The sequence below is a fragment of the Heterocephalus glaber genome, unplaced genomic scaffold (assembly GCF_053883595.1).
Source record: "Heterocephalus glaber isolate CG9 unplaced genomic scaffold, H.glaber_assembly_v1.0 deba00001610, whole genome shotgun sequence".
NCBI lineage: Eukaryota > Metazoa > Chordata > Mammalia > Rodentia > Bathyergidae > Heterocephalus > Heterocephalus glaber.
In genome coordinates, this window is record NW_028258381.1 from 17,345,223 (window position 1) to 17,365,405 (window position 20,183).

Sequence of the window (20,183 nt, forward strand, 5' to 3'; positions counted from 1 at the left end):
TTGTTTTTCTTCAATGATTTGGCAATAACAACAACAACAATAATCACAGAGCTTCAGCTATTCAGATATACAAGCTCAGCCACAGTGAAAGTTCTCTCTTGCTCAGCTTTGGAACCCAAAGTTTAGTTTAACTTTGACGATTTCTATGGACTGGGTGCTTATTCCCGCCAAAAGTCATGCAGTATAGGTACAGATTTATACACAAAGCAAAGGCACCTACGGCAAAGTCCAGACCTGCAGATTCTCTGGCAGTATGAGTTGCTGGGTGTTGTAGGACTGAAATTCTGAGAGGATGCTAGGTAGAAATCAACCTAAAACAGTGTTTGGTGCACAGTCCTATGACTACACAGACTGACTGGTAAAAGCTAAAACTTTAGGTCACGAGAAGTTAGTGAACTGATTTGCAACCTCAGTGGAAAAGAAAAAAATGAACTTGATTGTACATTGTTGTGTAACTCTAATATCAAGAAAGGTTGGCATGACTACACAGAAAAAAATCACTTTAAATAGCTTTAAAACAGACTGTTGATTAACCACTCCTAGTGGAATATATTCAAAGAACAAAATGGAACCACAGAGAAACATTAAACTTCATTTAGTCAGCATGTTGGCTGGTATTTTTATACTCAAACTATTATTTATATATAGTAGGAGAAAGCAAATAAGAAATTACGCTAATAAGAATGAAGACTTTCAAGGAAAGTAAATATAAGATCAAAGATTTGTAATCCTGTAATCATAAATTTGAATTGGAGATATTTGTATAAACTGATGATTTATATTTCTCTCCCCTAAAATGGTACAGTATGGCTCCATTTATTGCAAAGCCTTAGATACAATGATCCAATAGCATTGAGCACCTTCCTTGGTAAGACTCTGGTCTCTAAATATCATTTCTCATTAGAAGGAATGAAGGCTCCTTAGAGAAATCACTGATTTCAGGTCTGAGATGGGAAACAGACAACAGGAGAATGGACATTTTTGTTGGAAGTTCTGCAACAATGGCTGTGAACCCCCGTTGCCATTATTTTCTCTTGACTTTTAGGATTTTTAATGTATATTCTAGATAAGATATAGGCACTGTGAATTTTTCCCAATTGGTGGCTTGGCTATTCATTTTTTCATAATTTCACTTATATGTTCATGATTTGTAAGTAAATTTCCAACAAGCATCCAGTGGCTGGTTAAAGTACAGCATACCACATAATGGCATATTATGTTATATTAATTAATGGTATATTAAACTATTAAGAAAAATAAATCTCACTGCACTGTAAGTCATGCTTTCTAAAGAGCACACTTGGTTACATTAATCAGGGCACATTCAGAACCTGCGATTCAATAGACCAGTGAGAGATAAGAGCTAGATCTTTCACTTGGATGATGGAACTGGGCTCTCAATGTGTTTATAGTTTAAGATTGGTAAGCTAAACATGATCCACTAAAACATATAGCGCATACTGGTTTGGGTGCACTAGGCTGCACTGCAGGGTCCTTTCCGTGAAAGTGATGCCAGTGTGAGCTGAGTCCTTCCCATTTGTTTACTAAGAGCACAGTGCTCTGGGTTGAAGGTGGGACAAGTCCTACTTCATGAAAACCTGGGGTCCCATGTGCTCTGGGGCCTCTTGCTGTGTTACTGGTCCTGGAATCTAAGTTACCTTGTAGGCTGGGTTTGGGGGTCACTCTTTCAGTTTTCAATGGTTACATGCTTATAAGCTGAAAGTATAAGTTTGAATTAAGTCCAATTTATTAATTTTTCTTTAATTAATAATTTGTGTGTGTGTCTATTCCAGAAAGGTATTTTCCTCTGTGAGGTATCCTCTTATGTTTGATTCAGAGCCTTTATGGATCATAGACCTAAATGTGAAAGGCAGAACCATAAAGCTTCTAGTGGAAGTCAAAGAAGAAAATGAATAGACAAGCCACAGATTGGAAAAATAATATTCATAGTGCATATATTTGAAGAAGGAATTGTATCCAGAGTACATACAATGAACCCTACATATCAACAATAAAATAAAGCAACATAATGTTTAAAAATAGGCAGAAGATATTCAAATTTCCTACAAGTACAAGGAAAGAGGATCAGTATGATCAGTCACCAGGAAAATGCAGATTAAAACAACACTAAGGTAGCACTTCAAAGCTACTAAGTTTGTTAAAATAAATTCTGACAATACCAAACACGACCAAAGATGTGGAACACCTGGAACTCTTATATGGTGCTTTGGAGGCCTGCCTGACAGTTTCTTTAAAAATGAAACACATATTTTCCAGATATCCCAGTGATTCAATTCCTAGGTTTTTACCCAAGTGAAACAAAACATATGTCTCACAAAGATTTTAGGTGAATGCTCATAACAGTCCCAAACGGAAAACAATCCAAGTATCCCTCAGCAAGCGTCTTTAGCCACTTCCCTCATTGCTAGGACAAAATACTCAACTGCTGCAAAGTAAAGGAGGAGAGGTTTATTTTGTTTCATGGTTTCAGTCCATTGTCTGCTAGCTCCAAGGCACAAGGAGCTGGCAGAGGAAAAGCTGTTTACATCACACCAACCAGGATGCAAAGGCCAAAGGACAGAGACAAGAAAGAAGATATCTTAACCTCAGTGGCTGCCTCTTCTGACCAGACCCCCATAATCCAATCACCTTCCACAAGCTCCACCTCTAAGCCCCTGAGGCACTAGGGAGACATCCAGATATAAACCATAACAGCAAGAAAATGAATAAACCAATTATTGTGTTTTCACACCATGGAATGTGTACTTGAAGGCAATAACAGAGAATGAGTAGCTGATGCACACAACTATGACAAAGAAGAATCTCAAAAACATTATTTTAGTTGAAAGAAGCCAGCTGTCATGGAGTAGATAAGGTGTGATTACATTATGTGACATTCTGGCCCAGACCCAAGTCATCTATGGTGAAAAATGTCAGAAAATGATTGACTGGGGTGGAAGGGTTGGGGCTTCAGAAAGGACTAACAGGAAAAGGGAAAATTTGGGTTTTCTCAGGCAAATCACGTTCAATATTTTATTTTGGAAAGTGACCACTGGGGTATAGAGAACAGTGAAATTCCTCAGGTTGAAGACTGACAATCTGTACAATTTTATGGTATTAAATTATGCCTTAATAAAAACACACATACACTAGAGGGAAATGAATAATGACTCTAATGGATTTAGACACAAAATATATATTTAAAACAATTTTTGAGTTTATAATATTACCTGAAGAAAGACTCCAACAACCTCATTGGTCATCTTGGGAGGTTGCTATGGCATCAAGTCCTTTTTCTAAAAATGTTTAAAAGAAGGCATGGAGCATTTACCTTGCTTTTTTTGTTTGAATTGTATTTCAGAGTATCCAAAGAGTTGAAAAGGAAAGTTCTTTCTAATAAAAGAATTACAGCTTTCAAGTGAAGAATGAATGCAGTCTTTTTAAAAATCACCATTTCGTAGGCACTAATGAAATAATGGAGGAAGGTGATGATCGCAGGTGGCTGCTAAAACCATTAATTAGGTGAAAGGTTGATGGCGAGCTCTATAGAGGATCAATCAGGCTGACAACGTCTGCAACCAGTGTTGAATCTTAGCATTGCTGAAAGCAAAATAACCAGACATTATGGTATCTCCTGATGTGATGTGATTTGAAGTTTATAGTATCGGATCACCTAAACTATTCTTGCCAAGAAAGAAGGAAGCGAAGGAGGGAGGAAAGGAGGAATGAATGAAAGGAAGAAAAAGGGAGGAAAGGCCTAATCAGATTAATTAGCTCTCCTAGATCTAGGGTCTAATTACAGCTTAGAGACAACTGGGGGTTTGAGGAACAATTTAGAGACATCAAGAGGTATCAATCTGCTAAATCCAGATGGTGCAAAATTCCATAGGACAAATGACTTGGTTTCTTCAACAGATGAAAGGTATGAAAATAATATAGGTAAAGGGAAATGTTGTAGATTAGAAGATACTTAGGAGACATATCAACTACATGCAACATGTGGGTGGACTTTGTTTGAATTCTTTTTTTTAAATTTTTATTTTTGCTATCAGGGATCAAACTCAGGACCTTGTGCTTGCCAGGCAGGCACGGCACCACTGAGCTACCCAGGCCCTTGAATTCTTAATTGGATAAAGCAACTGTAAAAACATATGTTTTTTGACAGAATTTTGAGAAAATGTGAACTGGATATTAAATTTTGCTATGTGTAATGTTATGTTAAGCCTATGTTTAAAAAAGTCTTCATATGTTAGTAATGTACTCAAAAGTATTTATAGGTGGAATGATATGATGCCTGAGGATTTGCTTTTAAAAAGCCAAGAAGCAGTTACTGAAAAAAAAAAAATAGCAAAAATGTTGACACTCATTGAACTTGAATGATTAGTACATTTAGATTCATTATACTATTCTATTTTAGTGTTTGTTTCAAATTTTACATGATACAATGTTGAATCAAAATAAAAGAAATTAACGTAAAATGGGATGACTGAATTCTTCATTTCTCTATTTGCTCTGAGGGGGTAAAAAGAGTAAGAAATAAAATAATCTAAATCCCTTCATTCATTCAGGGTAGATTTCCCAGCCTGTTCACAAATATCTGACATTATGGAATTTTAAAAACAATACAGAGGGAAGACACTTTACACTACAGCTGATGTCACATTTCTGCCCATCTTTGAAAGGCCTCCAGAGGGAGGGATGTTTGGGGTGTGTGTGTGTTCATGTATGTTTGTTCACACACACACATGCATGAACATGCAAGAGTATTGCATATGTGTTTTCATTCCTTTCCTATATTCATCTGCTACTTGTCTTTAAGACTGTAGCAATATATTTTAATAAAGATAGCAAAATGGTACTGCTGCCTAATGCCAGAGACTGTTTAAAATCACTTTCTCCTGCTCTTTCCATGTTCAATAAAACACTGCTCTGCACCAAGGCTGAGTATGATGTGTCACAGTGAAAGCTGAAGAAAAAGGTGCCACTGCAGATTCATTTTTACAGCTAGGTGGCTCGTCAGCATGGCTCCAGAGGGAGATGGGTGGGGCCTCAACATCTCTTCCTGGGAAGCAAAAGGGTAGGACTGGGTGAGACACTGGGAGACACACGTACTTGTCTAAAGTGCGCATCTGGAACAGAGATGTGAAAGCTGTAAACTGTTTTTTTTAAAAAATTTCAAAATAGTTATTGGAATATCTTTCCAGAAATATGTCAGGAAAAAAGGATGAATGGTCCTCAATTAAAAAACATATTAATGTCCTATTTAATTCTTTAGGTTACCCTATGAGAGCAAAGACCTCCTGTAATCCAACAGTTCAAACTATAAAGGGAATCACAGCCAGGCATGATGATATATGCCTGTAATCCCACCACTCTGAGAGGCTGAGGCAGGAGGAACCCAAGTTTGAGTCCAGCCTGGGCAACTTAGTGATTTAGTGAGACCTTGTCTCCAAATAAATAAATAAATAAATGTAGATAAATAAATTATAAAAGTTTAAAAGGCATCACCACATCCTAACACCTTATTTCCTTTAAGTCAGCCCATATCCTAAGCACCTTGGGTCAGCATGCCTCAGAAGGTAATGATAAACCTACTCCTGGCTGGGATCTCATGCTACTCCTGCTTTTTCTTGACATCTCACTGTGAGGTCACTGTGAGGTCACAGAAGTTTGCTACTGCTGGAACTCAATATTCCTAGGATGGAACTTCTCAGTGTCCTGCCTACAGACCTTCCCTGTCAATGTTCTTGACCTAGTGAATCCACCCCACTGCTCAATAATGGGGGCGTCCCTACCACTGTGCTCCCATTCACTCCTCACATTCATTAACCATCATGTTCTATCAGCTGAACCTCCTAAAGGGCGCTTCAATCTTCTTCAGCCTACTGCTTAAGGGGCAACGCTGGGCACTCACTATGAGCTCTGCTCAGTTACCACAAACCCAGCCCTCTTGTTTTTTCTCTTTCTTGCCTCAGTCTTTGCCAGTCTCCTTTCCAGATGTTCCTTCCATGCATGCAATGTTGCTTTTTACCCTGGGCTCTAGTCTAGTCTCCCTTCTTTTTCCTCTAGAAAACCTTTTCGTTCTTGAGACTTCAAGCATAATCCATATATCAAAGAAATTCAAGTCTGTCTCAGGCTTAGTTGTTTGTCGTTAGCTTAGTCTGCATGCATGGAAATACATTCAGGATAGATAGGAGTGTTTCAGAAACTGGAGACACTAAAATGGAAGAAACTACAATGGATGGTGTCATCTTTTTACCTTCTCCCAAACCTCCTCCAGTAGTGCTCTTCATTGAAGAGATAGCACCAGCATCTTCCAGTTGCTCAGCCTTGACCCCACTTCCCTTCTTCACCTTATGCTCAATCTCCAGGTGTCCTCTCTTCTACTTTCTGAATTTGTCCATTTCTCTTCCTCAATTGTAGTCCAAGTTCTCTCTCATCAACTTTTCCTCTGGCATGTATGTAGCTTTATAGTCCATTTTCCACATGGCAGTAGTAATGACCTCTTTATTAAAAAGAAAGTCTGATCACTCCTTAAATTCCTTCAAAGCAGGTGAGTGACGGGTTCATGAGACTATGTATCAATCACTTATCTAATCTATCTATCTATCCATCTATCTATCTATCTATCCATCCATCCATCTCTCCAACCATCTAAAATGTCCACAGTGGTTGTTATAGTTTGGATTTGCAATGTCCCCTCAAAGGCCCATGAGTTAAGGCTTGGTCCCCAGCTTGGCTCTATTGTGAGGTGATGGTGATTTCGAGAAGTAGGTCCTAGTGGGATGCTTTAGGTGACTGGAGGAATGCCCACAGAGGGGACCCTGGTTTCATCCTCCTTTTCCCTTTCATTTTCTGAGTATGAGGTTAACAACTGCTCTGCCACATGGTCCCTACCATGATGTCTAGCCCAAGAGCAACAGGGCTAATCAATTATAGGCTGAAACTCCCAAGAACTGGACCCAACATAACCCTTTTCTAAGTTTATCTCAGATATTTTGTCAGGTTGCTGTCACTACAGTAACAGAAACTGTAGTTGTGACAAGCTGACACAATGATACCTAAGAAAAATCCAAATTCTTGTTTACAAATCCTCCATAAACTAGGACCTGAGATTTTTGCTGCTGCCTCCAACACTTTTTCCTTCTCCTTTCTCTGCTGCTGCCATCCCAAATTCTTGCAGTTCCCAGAACCCACTCCCCTCTCAGCATTCCAATCTTTGCATATGCTTTTCTCTCTGCCTGGAATACTCACATTTAAAGAATCACTTCTTTGACTATCTAAGACTCATTTAAAAAGTTTTAAAATAACAGTTCCTTGAGGACACTCTCCCCAGGTGATATTCTCTTAATTCTACCATAGTATGTGCCTTCCTGTCTTCACAGATTTATCCCATTGGTAATTACTTTTTTAATAGATGGTCTGATCATAAATTTCATGGAGATACCACCAAGCCTACTGACTGAAATTCCCAGGGGAAGCGTCTGCTAGAGTAGAGAAAGTACTCGCCAAGCCTCCATTACCTTGAAAAGTATTCAATTAAACCATAGGCCACCCATAATGTATTCATCTAGATTAATGACCCTTCTGTGAAATCTCAAGGTCTATGCTGTCCCTGATAAGACCAGGGAATTTGCCCTGAGTTCTAACAGAGATAAATTCTAACTCTGTATTATGAAGACACACACATAACCAAAGATGATCTCCTTCAGACCATGCCTTATATCAAACTATAACTGCAACAGTTTAGATGTTAAATATCTGCCACAGGTCCATATATTAAAAGGCTCGATCCCCAGTGTGGCACTATGGGGAGTGGTGAATCCTCAAGGGGGTGGGGCTTAGTGGGAGTTTTTAGGTTATTGGCAATATGCCCTAGAAGGGACTGTGGCCCTAGTCTCTTCCTCTTTTGTTTTTTCCTGGGCACTAGACAAGCATCTCTGCTTGAACAAGTGCACCCTCTATGATGTGTTACCTTGCCATAGGCCCAAAAGCAACAGGGTCAGCCAAACATGGACTGAAACCTCTGCAAGAACAAGCCAGAATAAACCTTCTCTCTTTATAGGTTGATTATATCAGGTATTTTGACACAGCAACAGAAAGCTGACTAACAAAATGACAGCAGGGGAAAGAGAACTAAAGATGTGTGCAATGTGATATTTAAGAAAATTAAATGGAATTGGTGGTCTAGTCCCCTCTGCAAAGGACTGACAAAAGCCAAAAGAGGCTACTGAAAATCAGAGTTGTTCATGCTAAGTGTCTCAAGATGGCAAATGGAAAGGTAGTATCTATCTGTTTAACACAGATGCTGTATTGTGAATCCCAAAATCATGGAGCCAAGGCCTTGGGCAGGGCAACAGTCAGTATGGCTTCTCAAAGCTAGCTGTTGGCAAGGGAGTAGCAAAACTAAGAACAAAGGAGGTGAAGAAGCCAGTGTGAGTGGGGGATTCCATGTTTGTTATGGTTTAGATCTAAAATGTCTCCTGTCTGTGGAAGGTGATTGTATCATAGGGGCGCTGTACTCATCAGTGGATTCATCCTTTGGTGAGTTCATAGACGAATGTGCTTTTAGCTGGTGGGACCTGGTTAGAAGTGGGTCACTTGGGATGTGACAAGTGCACTCTTGTCCCTGGCTCCTCCCTTCTTTCTTCTTTCTGACAACCATGAGGTGAGCAGCATTCTTCAGCCATCCCCTTCCATCGTGCCATTTCTATTTTGGAGCTGGTCAACAATGGACTGAACCCACTGGGAACTATGAGCCAAATACACCTCTCCTCCTTTAAGTCGTGGGTGTTGGGTATTTTGTCCTAGTGATAGGAAAGTGACTCATACAATGTTCTTTTGAGGGCCTGAGGCTTTGGCCACCCCAGCTGGCTCAAAACTTCTAAATGACTGATCTGAAAGAAGCAAGTGTTCAAGTCTACTGCTCAGGTTATTTTAGTTGGTTTGGGAACTGTCATGGCCTGAGTCCCTGAGGAGTCCTGCTGATCATTAGTGTGCTGAGGTCAAACAGACTGAGCTGGGCAAGATGGTAGGAGTGCCAACCTGGTCTCAACTAAGTCATAAACATGGCACCCCTGCTCCTCAGGGGTATAGTGTTGCTCAGAGGCATCATGAACTATGCAGCCAGAAATTAGACATCCCACAAACTCTACTTTCTAAAAATGTTATTATTATCCAGTATAAATTAAAATACATCCATCCTCTGCCCATCATGCAGCATGACATGGCCAAAATAATGAAGACTTAGGATTTGAACCCTTTGCTGATGAAGTCTTGAGGAACTCAGCAAGAGGTCCCTGCAGAGGTTACACCATGGAATGGTGTGGGGCTGGGTCAGGCCCAGTCAGACCAGGCAAAATGGTCATCACACCTGTGCACCCACAAGTCCTCCTATTTACTTCCACAGTGGATCATCTGTTTCACAAATATTTTAACCAATGTGCACACACAGGAATTCTGCCTTTATTCAGTTCTTGGGATTCTTATATAAAGGAAACTAAGACATTAAGCTAATACATTTTCTGATAGTTTAGAAAATCTGAAAAGAGCCTTTTCATTGTTTCCCCTTAGCAATGGCTGCCTGACAAGATTCAGCAGTCCTAGGTGCTAGCCATTTTTAAACGAGTTCAGAGGAGTTAATGTCTTTTCTTCTCAAACTGACTGATATATTGGAGAAATCAGAAGCCATCTGATTTTACATCATGTAAAAGTAAACTATCTCTTCTCTGGAGACTTTTTTTCTCTTAACATTTAGGAGTCCTTAATCTAGACATGTTATTGTCATATGCATGGTTTCTAGTTTCTGATTAATGTTACTCAGAATTAAGAAGAAAGCTCCCAATTGCTAATCTTATTTATTTTCTCAATTCCAGAAAGTTCTCTTCTTCTTCACTCTATCGATTGCTTTGGCCACTGGTAAGTTGCCATTCATGCAAGAAATACCCCTAAAGTCAACTCTACTATTTTTTTTTCCTGAACCACAGGAAGTCTTTATATTCCCTCTGTTCTCATGGCACATTTTGTACTCCAGATAAAATTAAGAAGTAACAAAAAATTCCTGGGAATGATAAGAAAGATTGTATATGGCTCTATTTTTGGTGAAAGAAATAACCAAGAAACAGGTGCAAAAATCAAAAGGAAAACATACCGCTCTCATATCAAAATTTTTCCTACAACATAAGATATTATATGAAAATACACATCAAAAATGTTAAACAGGATTTTGTGTCCTTTCTTATAAATAAAATTGTTTATGTAAATATGTGTGTACACTACATGAAAATCATATATATATCTGCATATAAATATTTATAGAAAGTTCTGAATTTTTCAAGCAATGAGGAGAGATCTCTTAAGAATACATTTAATATTCAAATAATATGTGCCCTGAGCAGCATAAAATATTTTAATACCAAAGGAGACGGAATATAGCGTGTAAAACAAAACAAAGCACCTTCTTTTTAGAAATGTAGTATTGGGGATTAAACCCAGGGCCTTTGCACTGAGCTACATCCCCACCCTTTAAAAAAATTTTTTTTTTAAATTTTGAGACAGGTTCTTATTAAGGGAGAAGTCTGTATGCTCTTAAATTCCACCTTCTGTCCTTGGGTTAACATCTCTGCACAAAAGAGATTAATATTAAAGATTAAAGGGAGCCAAATGGTACCTAAGTTTGGTGGAGTTCTCCAACTTTTTGGAGCCACTATTCACCAATGTTCTACTTTAAAAATTTGGCCTTTACTGAATATGAAGCTTAAGTATCAGAAATACAATAAAATGTCCTCCCCGAGTCTCATTTGTTCAGGAGTGGGGCATTTAGAAGGTGATTTGATCATGAGGGTGCTGTACTCATCAGTGGATTTATCATTTTGAGTTCATACCTGAACGTGCTCTTAGGAGGTGGGACTGGCTGGAGAGGTCCATCACTGCAGGTGTGACCTGGAAGGGTGTATTCTTGTCCCTGGCTCCTCTCTTCTCTCTCTGCTTTCTGCCCTATACTGAACCCGCTGAAACCATGAGCCAATATAAACCTCTCCTCCTTTAAGCTTCCAGTGTTGGGTATTTTCTCCTAGTGACAGTAAAGTAATTAATATACCCCCCCCCACACACAATGGTAACTATGTAGGTATAGGCATGCTAGTTAGGTTGATGGTGAACTATATATATATATATATATATATATATATATAATATACATCTTAAACATGTACAATTTTATGTCAATGATAGCTCAATAAAGCTAGTAAAAATAAATCTCCAAGTTAAAAACAAAAGAAAATGCCTTTGTGAGTACAGGGAAACTAACAACTTCTCCCCAGTCAGCCAATGACTTCTGCTGCCAAGTCTGTGTTGTCCATAGGAAGTAGCCTGCAGTGGCTCAAATCTGAGAGCTTCCCTCTTGTCCCAGCAATCTCTTCACCTGCACTTTTCCCTCACCAGGGACAGTGTTTCACCCATCACCCGCTCTCTGCTCTGCTGGTAATGGCTGACTCTTCACTGATACCTTTCTCAAGATATAGAGATATCCATTCTCTCTTGTCTTCAAAATAAAATTTAAAAAACCTCAACTCTTTCCATACAGGGTTTCCTTCAGCTCCTTGACCTCACCAGTAAGTACCTGGAAGAAGCTATTTGAATATCTTCATCTCTCATATGACCATCATTGCCTTCCAATCTCTCCGATTTCATTGCTGTTACTCACATTGAGTTCCAAGGCAATTGTTCAAACATTCATTTAAGAAATTCCCACTGAGCCATGGACCAGGCTTGGTCCTCCATGATTGGGATGCAAAGGTGAGAGAAACAGATGTCTGTGCCCCACCAAGCTTGCAGTCTAATGAAGGGAAGAGAGAGAAAACCAATATACATAGGAAAAAGTAAATTTTATTTTATGTTGGAAGTTGAATACAAAAGGGAGAAAGAGGCACAAAGGTACAGAGAAGAAGGAGAAAGCAGGAAGGTTGCAATTTAAGTTGTAGGCAAACGTTCAGCATGCTCGGTCCAGATCTTTCCCTCTAGTTAAGTTCCAAATGGATGAATCACAAATACATTAGCAAATATATTAGCTATAATCATGGGCTTTTGAGTCATGGGGCTTTAAAAGAAAGTCTTGTGCAAACTCCATTGAGGAAAGAACTCTGTCTGGATTGAAAGTGCAGGAAGAAGAATCTACAGTCTTGAAAAAGGAATGATTTTAGGGTTCAGAGATGGTCCCTAACATCCCCCTCACTCATATAGCCTGGAGGTTCATAACTATGGATGTTCATTATATGAGGAGACAATGCTTTTCATCCTGCAAAAGGGAGGTCAGGGGCAGATGGGAAGTGCAGTGGGTGTCTTAAAGGTATTGAGCATTTAGGGAAAACCACTGAAATCAGATGCAGAGAGCAGACTTTGATTAGGGCTCAGAGTTACGCACTGAGTTATCACCTGGGTAGAATAAAAATAAGATGACTGCAGCAGAGGAAGGCAGAAGCAATGCAACAGGCCTAAAACATTCCAGTTGTGTCCTGAGTTGTTCCCAACAAGCCTGCTTCCCAAGTATGCAACCCTGGTTTGCCCAAGTATACAAAGGTTCAGGACAGACAACAGTGACACAGAGACCCAGCCTGGCTTTTCACAGTATTAGTACTGGGTACACCAGACAGAAGTAGCAAATCTATTGTTCAGTGATTATTGGCAGCAAAGAAAAAGTTACTCAATGACACTTGTGAGAGCACAGTAAGACAGAAATGATTCAGAGCTGTTGTGATAGGGGTAGGAGCTATGGCAATGAGATTCTGTAGTAAGGGACACAGCCTGGGCTCAACTCTGATTATATCACGAGTAAGTGGGATTTTATAGCAAAGGAGCACACTGGGGGTCAGTGGAGGGAAAATTACTAGGAGGAAGCATGAGGTTAAAGGGGATTCTGGCTCTGTAGGACTCATCCTGGAGACAGTACAGAAGGAGCAGACATCATGTGGGGATAGAAAGTGGAGGATTAGGAACCTAATCAGATGTGGACAGCGAGCAGACATCAAGGGTGTAGGGTTTTTGCTAAATCTACTTAGCAGGTTCTTGCTAAAACTAGATTCTACTAGGAAGTGCAAAGATGGGCCTAGGAGAAATGTTCTGGTGCCTGACCAAAGCTTGGTCCAGTAGAGACTCTTTGTCATCAGGTACTAAAAGTGTCCTCTTGTCTTTGGTCCCCGTGGAAGTTATTTATCTTAACTCTAAAATGGAGAGGTTGGAATGCATCAGTGGTTTCCAACTTTAAAAAAAACAAACAGTAGAATTATTTTTGCAAATAAAATAGTGATTAGAACCCAGAAGGGAAGATATGTGCCACTGGAGCTGATCTCAGCTGGGAGCCCAATAATGGGCTCATTCTGCTACCTCCTCTTTCTGCAACAGCCAGAAACATTTCTGAGAAATGAGGGATCCCCAGAATATGAGGCTTCCCTCCCCAGGCATCTTATAAATCCTTCATGAACACAAACCATCAATGTACCCAGGAAAGAATTATTAATTCAAGGAGATCACTTAATTTTAAGAAAATTTAAGGAGAGAACAAAATTGGATGCAAGGAAAAACGAAACTCTCTGGTGAACATCCATTGTGAGTCACCAAGGGATGAAACAAATTAGTCAATCTTCAGAAAGGCAAAACCCAGGTCCCTCTATCTAAGAAGAAGTGACAATTTTGCTTAAACACCTCCCCAGGACTGGGGTGGACTAATGAATCTGTCATTCATCAACTCCAAGGAGCTTTTAAAAATACCTCAAAGACGACTAACCAGCTCTGCTCACTAACACGAATACATCAAGAGGAAGAGATGCCATTTCACAAACCTTGATTCCAAGCTCGATATTTTCTCCTCCATACACATCCATTCCAGGGTCCAGAAGACCAATTTCACCAAAGAACTTCCTGTTGACCACGAAGGAGCAGCCAATCATGGCAGGTGTTCTGTAGAAGAGAAAGAAGCTAAGCTCATTGGAGTGTTAGCAGCAGAAGCCCTTCTGGAGGGTGATTTTCTCCAGAAAAGTCACATCAGTTCCCGGAAGGCCTTCCATTTCTACATTCCCATCTCCACCTTTTAGCTGCAGAAAAACTAGAGAAGCTGAAATATGTAAGGCTAACCCAGTTCCTTCACAGACTGGATGAAGGCTGGGTCTCCCAATTGATATGATGTCTGCACACATGGGAAGTGGTTCTCACTGCACCAGGGTAACATCATGGAGGTCCATGGGCAGTCTCAAGAAAGAGAGAGGAGAGGGCATAGCCACTCTCCACCACAGGAAGTTGAAGAGATTAAGCAAGCTGAGTGTGAAGGGAATGGAGAGGAAAAGTCAAAGGCAAAGGACCCAATCTCCACATTACGTTAGGAGAAAATCAGTTGGGGTGCTTGGGGTAGAAAGGAGGAAGGGAAGCAGTGGTGTCCATAGGTGTCAATAATAAATGGCAGGGAGATGCCCTCCCGTCACAGAGAGGGAGGACTGAGAAGGACAGATGGAAAGGACGCCTCCAGGGGACCTTGAATTCTGAAAACAAAGATTATTATTTTATTTTGCATATGTGGATCCATTTGATTGCTTCTTATGGGGTAGACTAAAGGCTCAAGTTGACATAGTAAAAGCCAGAGACAAAGCCACGAGAGGCAATGTCACAGGAGGATATGTGGGCAGGGAAGGATGGGAACGCTGCATTAGTGTGCTGTGCTTTTGCACTGTTAGTGAGGGACAACCCACTGACACATGCTACATATTGCATTACATCAGGTACCTTACAGTGTAATACCAAGAAGCCCTTTGCATGTCTCTCTGTCTCTCTCTCTCTCTCTCTGTTTCCAGATTTATGGGCATCCTTGTATAATAAATTTATTCAGCAAATAGTTCTCAGCATCTACTAGATCTAAGGAACTTTTCTGGGCTTCATTCAAGAAACTAAGAGTAAATATAAAAGTATAATTATTATTATTAAATATAATAATAATTATGAAACATTATTATTATTGTAACCACGTATTGAACAATTGTTGCCTCAAACACAAGGCACAAAGTACTGTCTGCGCTCTGTCCCTGGTAACTCTCTCCACACCCCCCCGAAGAAGGCTGAACACCTCTTTAATAGTGGAGGCACACGGAGATTAAGTGACCTTCCCTGAGTCACAGGATTGAACTCAGGACCTAACATCAAAGCTCTTACGCCCTTCAAAGAAAAGCTTTGTGGAGGAGCTGGTGAGCCTCCACATTGCCAAGGGCCTGAAATCCCAGGAAGATGCTCTCTCCCTTGCGCCACCTGGAGCTATGGGTGGATTCTCTTGAGCTTAAGTATGGGCTGTCATCTTAGACCCTCACTGGCTCATCCTGATCTCTGAGTTGACCTCAGTGCCCAGATTTCCGACCATACAGAGTACTTCTTGGTGCCCGGAAGAAGCACAGGGATCAGTGTGGACCACTGGCACTGCCACTGTAGTTGTGTGAAGTTAACAAAAGACTCTAGATCCTGGTTAGATCTCCAGAGCATAGCTGCATGGATTAAATAAATAGGTATGCAATGTGCCCAGGGCACTGAGCAGGAGAGGAATAATGTGCCCTGCCCTCTTTCTGCAAGGCCTCTCCAGGTTTTCCCAGAAATCTCCTGCCAGTCACATCGATGCACACAGGACACTGCCTTTTGCTGTTGAGGCTGTAATGCCCCTGACTGTACCAGTGATGGCAATGCCCTCCATGGTCAGTCACTTCCTCCCAGAAGCTGGACAAGCACTGCATGGATCCATCTCTTGTGTCAAGTAACTGAACTGGAGAGAGTACCAAACCCACTTGGGTTCATTAAATCAGGGTTTCTCCAGGAGTCCATACAGTGCTGAGAGCTGGAACTTCAGAGGGCAGAGGATACCATGTTGAGGAGCTCTGGTGGCCCCTGGTGCACGGGTGACTGTGCAGCTGGACGGGGTGAGTACACAGCAGAGATGTCCTGGGGCATCCTGGGGTCTGCAGACCATGAGGGACAGACAGACCCCGTGGTTAACTCTGCTTTCTACACAGAAATTGTGAGGACATCGAAATCTCCCCAAATCCCGTGCCTAGAGTCTGAAAGTGGTTGACACTGATGTGTGTGTGCTTAGGACCTGCTCCAAGACTTGGTGTTTTCTGACCTCTCAGGGGCATGCAAGGAAGTGAACGTCATGGGGAATAGTCAGCCACACATGAAGTAATCACTTTTGACACAGCTCCATGGGCAGAAAGAGATGTTTCCTGGAGTCAGCTCCAAGTCTATCTGCATCAGCAATGCTTCCCTTGCTTCTTAGAAAACACAGATTCTAGCCAGGTATGGTGGAACACACTTGTAATCCCAGCACTCTGGGAGGCTGAGACAGGAGGATTGCAAGTTTGAGGCCAACTTGAACAATTTAGTGACTTAGTGAGACCTTGTCTCAAAATAAAAAAAGTCTGGGGATGTGGCTCAGTTCAAAGGCCCTAGGTTCAATTCTGCAGTACCACACACACACACACACACACACACACACACACACACACCCAGAATCACAGAGTCTGATTTAGAGGTGGGACTCAGGGTTTGCATTCATACCAGGAGAACTGTCCTGCACAGCCTTCTCTACATCTGCCTACCAGGTCCCTCTCTGCAAGCAGAGAAGTCAGCCCTGAAATTTGTCCCTGTGGTTCCTGGAGCCGGTGTCACGTGACACAGGGCAGGCACCTGCTAAGCCCAGCAGAAGAAATGAAGGAGTGAACAGATCTGGGGGAGGGTGCCTGGTAGGAAGGGGCTCTGGGAAGCCTCAGGGGACAAGGGGACAGCGAGGCTGGAAGGGAGAAGGGAGAGGAAAGGAAGGGAGGAAAGATGAGCGGTAGAGAGGAAGAGAACATTCTAGAGATGGAGGGGGAGGGAAGCAAAAGGGGTGGGATGGAAGAGAAGAGGGATCGGAATCTCATCACTTCTGGGCTTTTCTTCCTTCCAGATTCTTCTCAGGTTGCCCTGTGGGTAACATCATCCTGGTCAATCAGTCTGATATTATCATGTAACTTGGTTTTATCGGGATGTTACTTCTCAGCTATGGGTGATAAGGGGATAATGTCACAGTATGACTTTCCCTCAGCCCCTCTCTACAGGAGACTGCTCCATTCAGCACCTTGCACCAGGTTCTACCCAAGAACGCCCAGGATTTCTTATAGCACAATGGCGAGGTCACCTCAGGCCTCCTTATTGAAACAAGACCAGCACAGGTTAGCTGGCCAGGCTGCAAGGGCCCATGAGAGGCCACCAGAAGACAGGGGAGGAGGCTGTGGAACAAAGACTGGTAATTTTTGCTGTTGGTGTTATGTGGCAAGATCTCTTAAAGGACACTGTCCAAATCTGCCACAGGGTCAAGAATAACCAGACAGGGACTATGGGAGGAAAGGCAGGAAGCAGCTCCGACAGGCGTCCCTAGGAGGTGGCCTATCACTCTGATCAGAAGTAGAAGCTCACAGTCCCATCACACCAGGGTGGGCTTTTCCCATGGTGCAGGAGCTGCATGGATGAACCGAGTGGAGACCACACGGTGTGACTACACGTGCAGCAGTTCTGCAAGTCCTCTTTTGTGAGTGTTTTTAGTTGCACTGTTGTGGTTGCCTCCATGCTCAGAACCGATTAAAAGCCTTTTCCTTTCACAATCATTTTGACTTTGGGGAAGAGCCAGAAGTTGCATAGTGCCAGATCTGAATAAGGTGAATGAAGGCACATTACAATTTTTCAGCCTGCCTCTTTCTTGGAGGGCATGCAGCAGCAACATTCACTGTATTTTTTATCTGTCCTTGTAAAGACACTCACAAAAGAGGAGTCCAGAAAGAGACAAGAATGATGGGATGAATGTTTTCAAAGTAAGGGGAAGGATTTTGAGGGGCATTCATGGCAACGTGTCTTTTACTGTAATACATTTTTTAAAAAATGTAAACATTCACAGTGTAGTTTGATCATGCCTCTTAAATGGTTAAAAGACATCCTCACCCAGGGCTTGGCCAGGCAGTGTTGCTGGTGTTCAGGGGGTGACTACCTGGAATTCTCCAGCCACCTGACCAGACTAAGAGCAGCCACCACTGTCCCCTGTCTGGGAGAAGAAGGTCTCCAGCAGGAGCCACTGCCTGCTGTAATCCGTGCTGGGACATGCTGTAATCTGTGGCAGGTTAGTGAGCCTTGTCCTTTTAATCAGCAAACCCAGAGCCAAGCCTGGCCCCATTTCCTCTCCACAGTGGCATCCTCGACACCTGCCCAACCAAGTGAGCCACAGTTGATAGTACTTTGGGATGACGCAATCCTAGAACGTTTGCATACAGGCTCGTCCTTCAGACTCAACCGCGATTACCACCATTAGTGCAAACATTTCAATTCAAAATCATTCAAAAATGATAATCATGTCAATGGATCTGCCAAAGCCTAATACCTCTACTACAGAGGAAAAGAAAAGAAATGAAAAATAATCACTTTTATTGTTCCTGTTACACAAAATATATGTAACACACACAACAGTTCCAGCTGGGGGGGCCAGCAAAGGATGAGGGAGTCAGTAAAGGGGAGGTGGCAGCCCCAGGAATCCCTAGAGATGTACTGCAATCTCAGTTTCAATGCTTCCGCTTTCATAGGTGACAAAGGACATCTCTGTGGCTGCCCCTCCTCAACATCCCTCCATGGCTCCCTATTCTGTGATATTCAATGTCTTCTTAGTACTCTTGCCCTTCTCAGTTCCTTTCTAGCCACGGCCCAGCCACTCTGGACCATTCAGCATTCCTCAAATACGTCCCATTGTCCATCTTGACTTCCTAATCTCAAACCATCCTCTGTGAGACCACCTCCATCCACCCACTCCTCCCTGCCCTTCGAAGTCAACATTTTTGTTTTCAAAAAAAAAATTATATTACAAAATCAGAATCACATGGCCTTATAGAAAATATACCTCACCAAAAGCAGAAAACCAAAGCTCATCTGTCCTCTCCAGCCGGAAGCACTCAAGTCTGCCTGCCCTGCCCTGTCTGTCCAGCTCACTCCCATTTCCACATCCACCCCTCCTACCTCACTGGGATCTTCCGAGCATTGGCCCTGTCCCCTGACAGTGGCCTCGCCCAGCTCAAAGCCATGGTCCGGAGTTGTAATGGTGCCCTGGTGTCACCATCTCTCTTTGCTCTCAGTTGGAGAAACCCCAGAGGTGCCAAGCAAGAGGGCTCTGCCCACTCCTCACCCGCTGTGAACAGCTGGACTAAGCTACAGAAACACAACACATGGGCTGATTTCAGTCTGAATGCAGGGCCTTGAGTCACTGGCACTGCCCTTTGATCATACTTCAAGCTCCAAGCTGCCCCCTCTTCTCCCTCCCCAAACCTCCAGCATCTCCTCCTTCTTCCTCACTCTTAGCTGATGACCTCCCTTCCTATTCCCTAAAGAAACAGCACACAAGCTGGGGGCTGTGGTGACACACATACCTGTAACCCCAGCACTCAGGGAGGCTGAGCCAGGAGGATGGCAAGTTCGAGCCCAGCCTGGGCAACTTAGTGAAACCCTGACTCAAAATAAAAAATAAAAAGGGCTGGGGACGTAGCTCAATGCAAAGGCCCTGGGTTCAATCCCCAGCACTTCAAAACCAAAAAAAAAAAAAAAAAAAAAAAAAAACCCCAACCCCCTCAAACTCAGCACACTAAAGAGAATGTCCACACCCCAACATGGCCCCATTTACTTGTTTCTGGGTCTTCCTGCTTGACCTCTGTACAACTGCACAGCCCACATGATCCTCACTCATAAGTCCCTCCCCTGAAACAATGCTCAGGATCAGCTTCCTCTCAGGACCTGATCATGCCTGGTGGCTGTCACATCCCACAAAGGCCCCTGTTGGGACCCATTTCCTTCCAGGCAGCGTCTCCTTAGAGCCAGCTTCCTTCAAACAGCTGTGTGTACCAGGTGACTCCAATTCCTCTCTTTCAACCCCACCACACCCCACAACTGTATTTGTCAAGGTCAGAGATGGTGCCGCTCTTCCCTCCGAATCTAACGCTCAGTTCTGAAGGCCTTGCCAGTGTTTGGAAGAGAAGGCTTCTGGGCAGGGGTCAAGAACATCCATTCTTTCCTTGATGCAATTAGCAAGGAGGAGGCAATCTAGGAAGACTTTGTTAGAGTAAGCCCTGAGCACTTGAGGCTAGAAAACATGGGAT

The 20,183-nt window shown here is 42.4% G+C and overlaps 1 protein-coding gene across 1 annotated transcript in view; it reads right to left on the reverse strand.

Annotated features, from left to right (window-relative positions):
* The window catches only part of Galnt17 (polypeptide N-acetylgalactosaminyltransferase 17), a 488,817-nt gene that overhangs the window by 105,066 nt on the left and 363,568 nt on the right, over positions 1-20,183 (reverse strand). Inside the window, exon 6 of the mRNA XM_004840005.4 lies at positions 13,836-13,953. Coding sequence (XP_004840062.1) covers positions 13,836-13,953 — 118 coding nt within the window. The remainder of the gene's footprint in view (positions 1-13,835; positions 13,954-20,183) is intronic.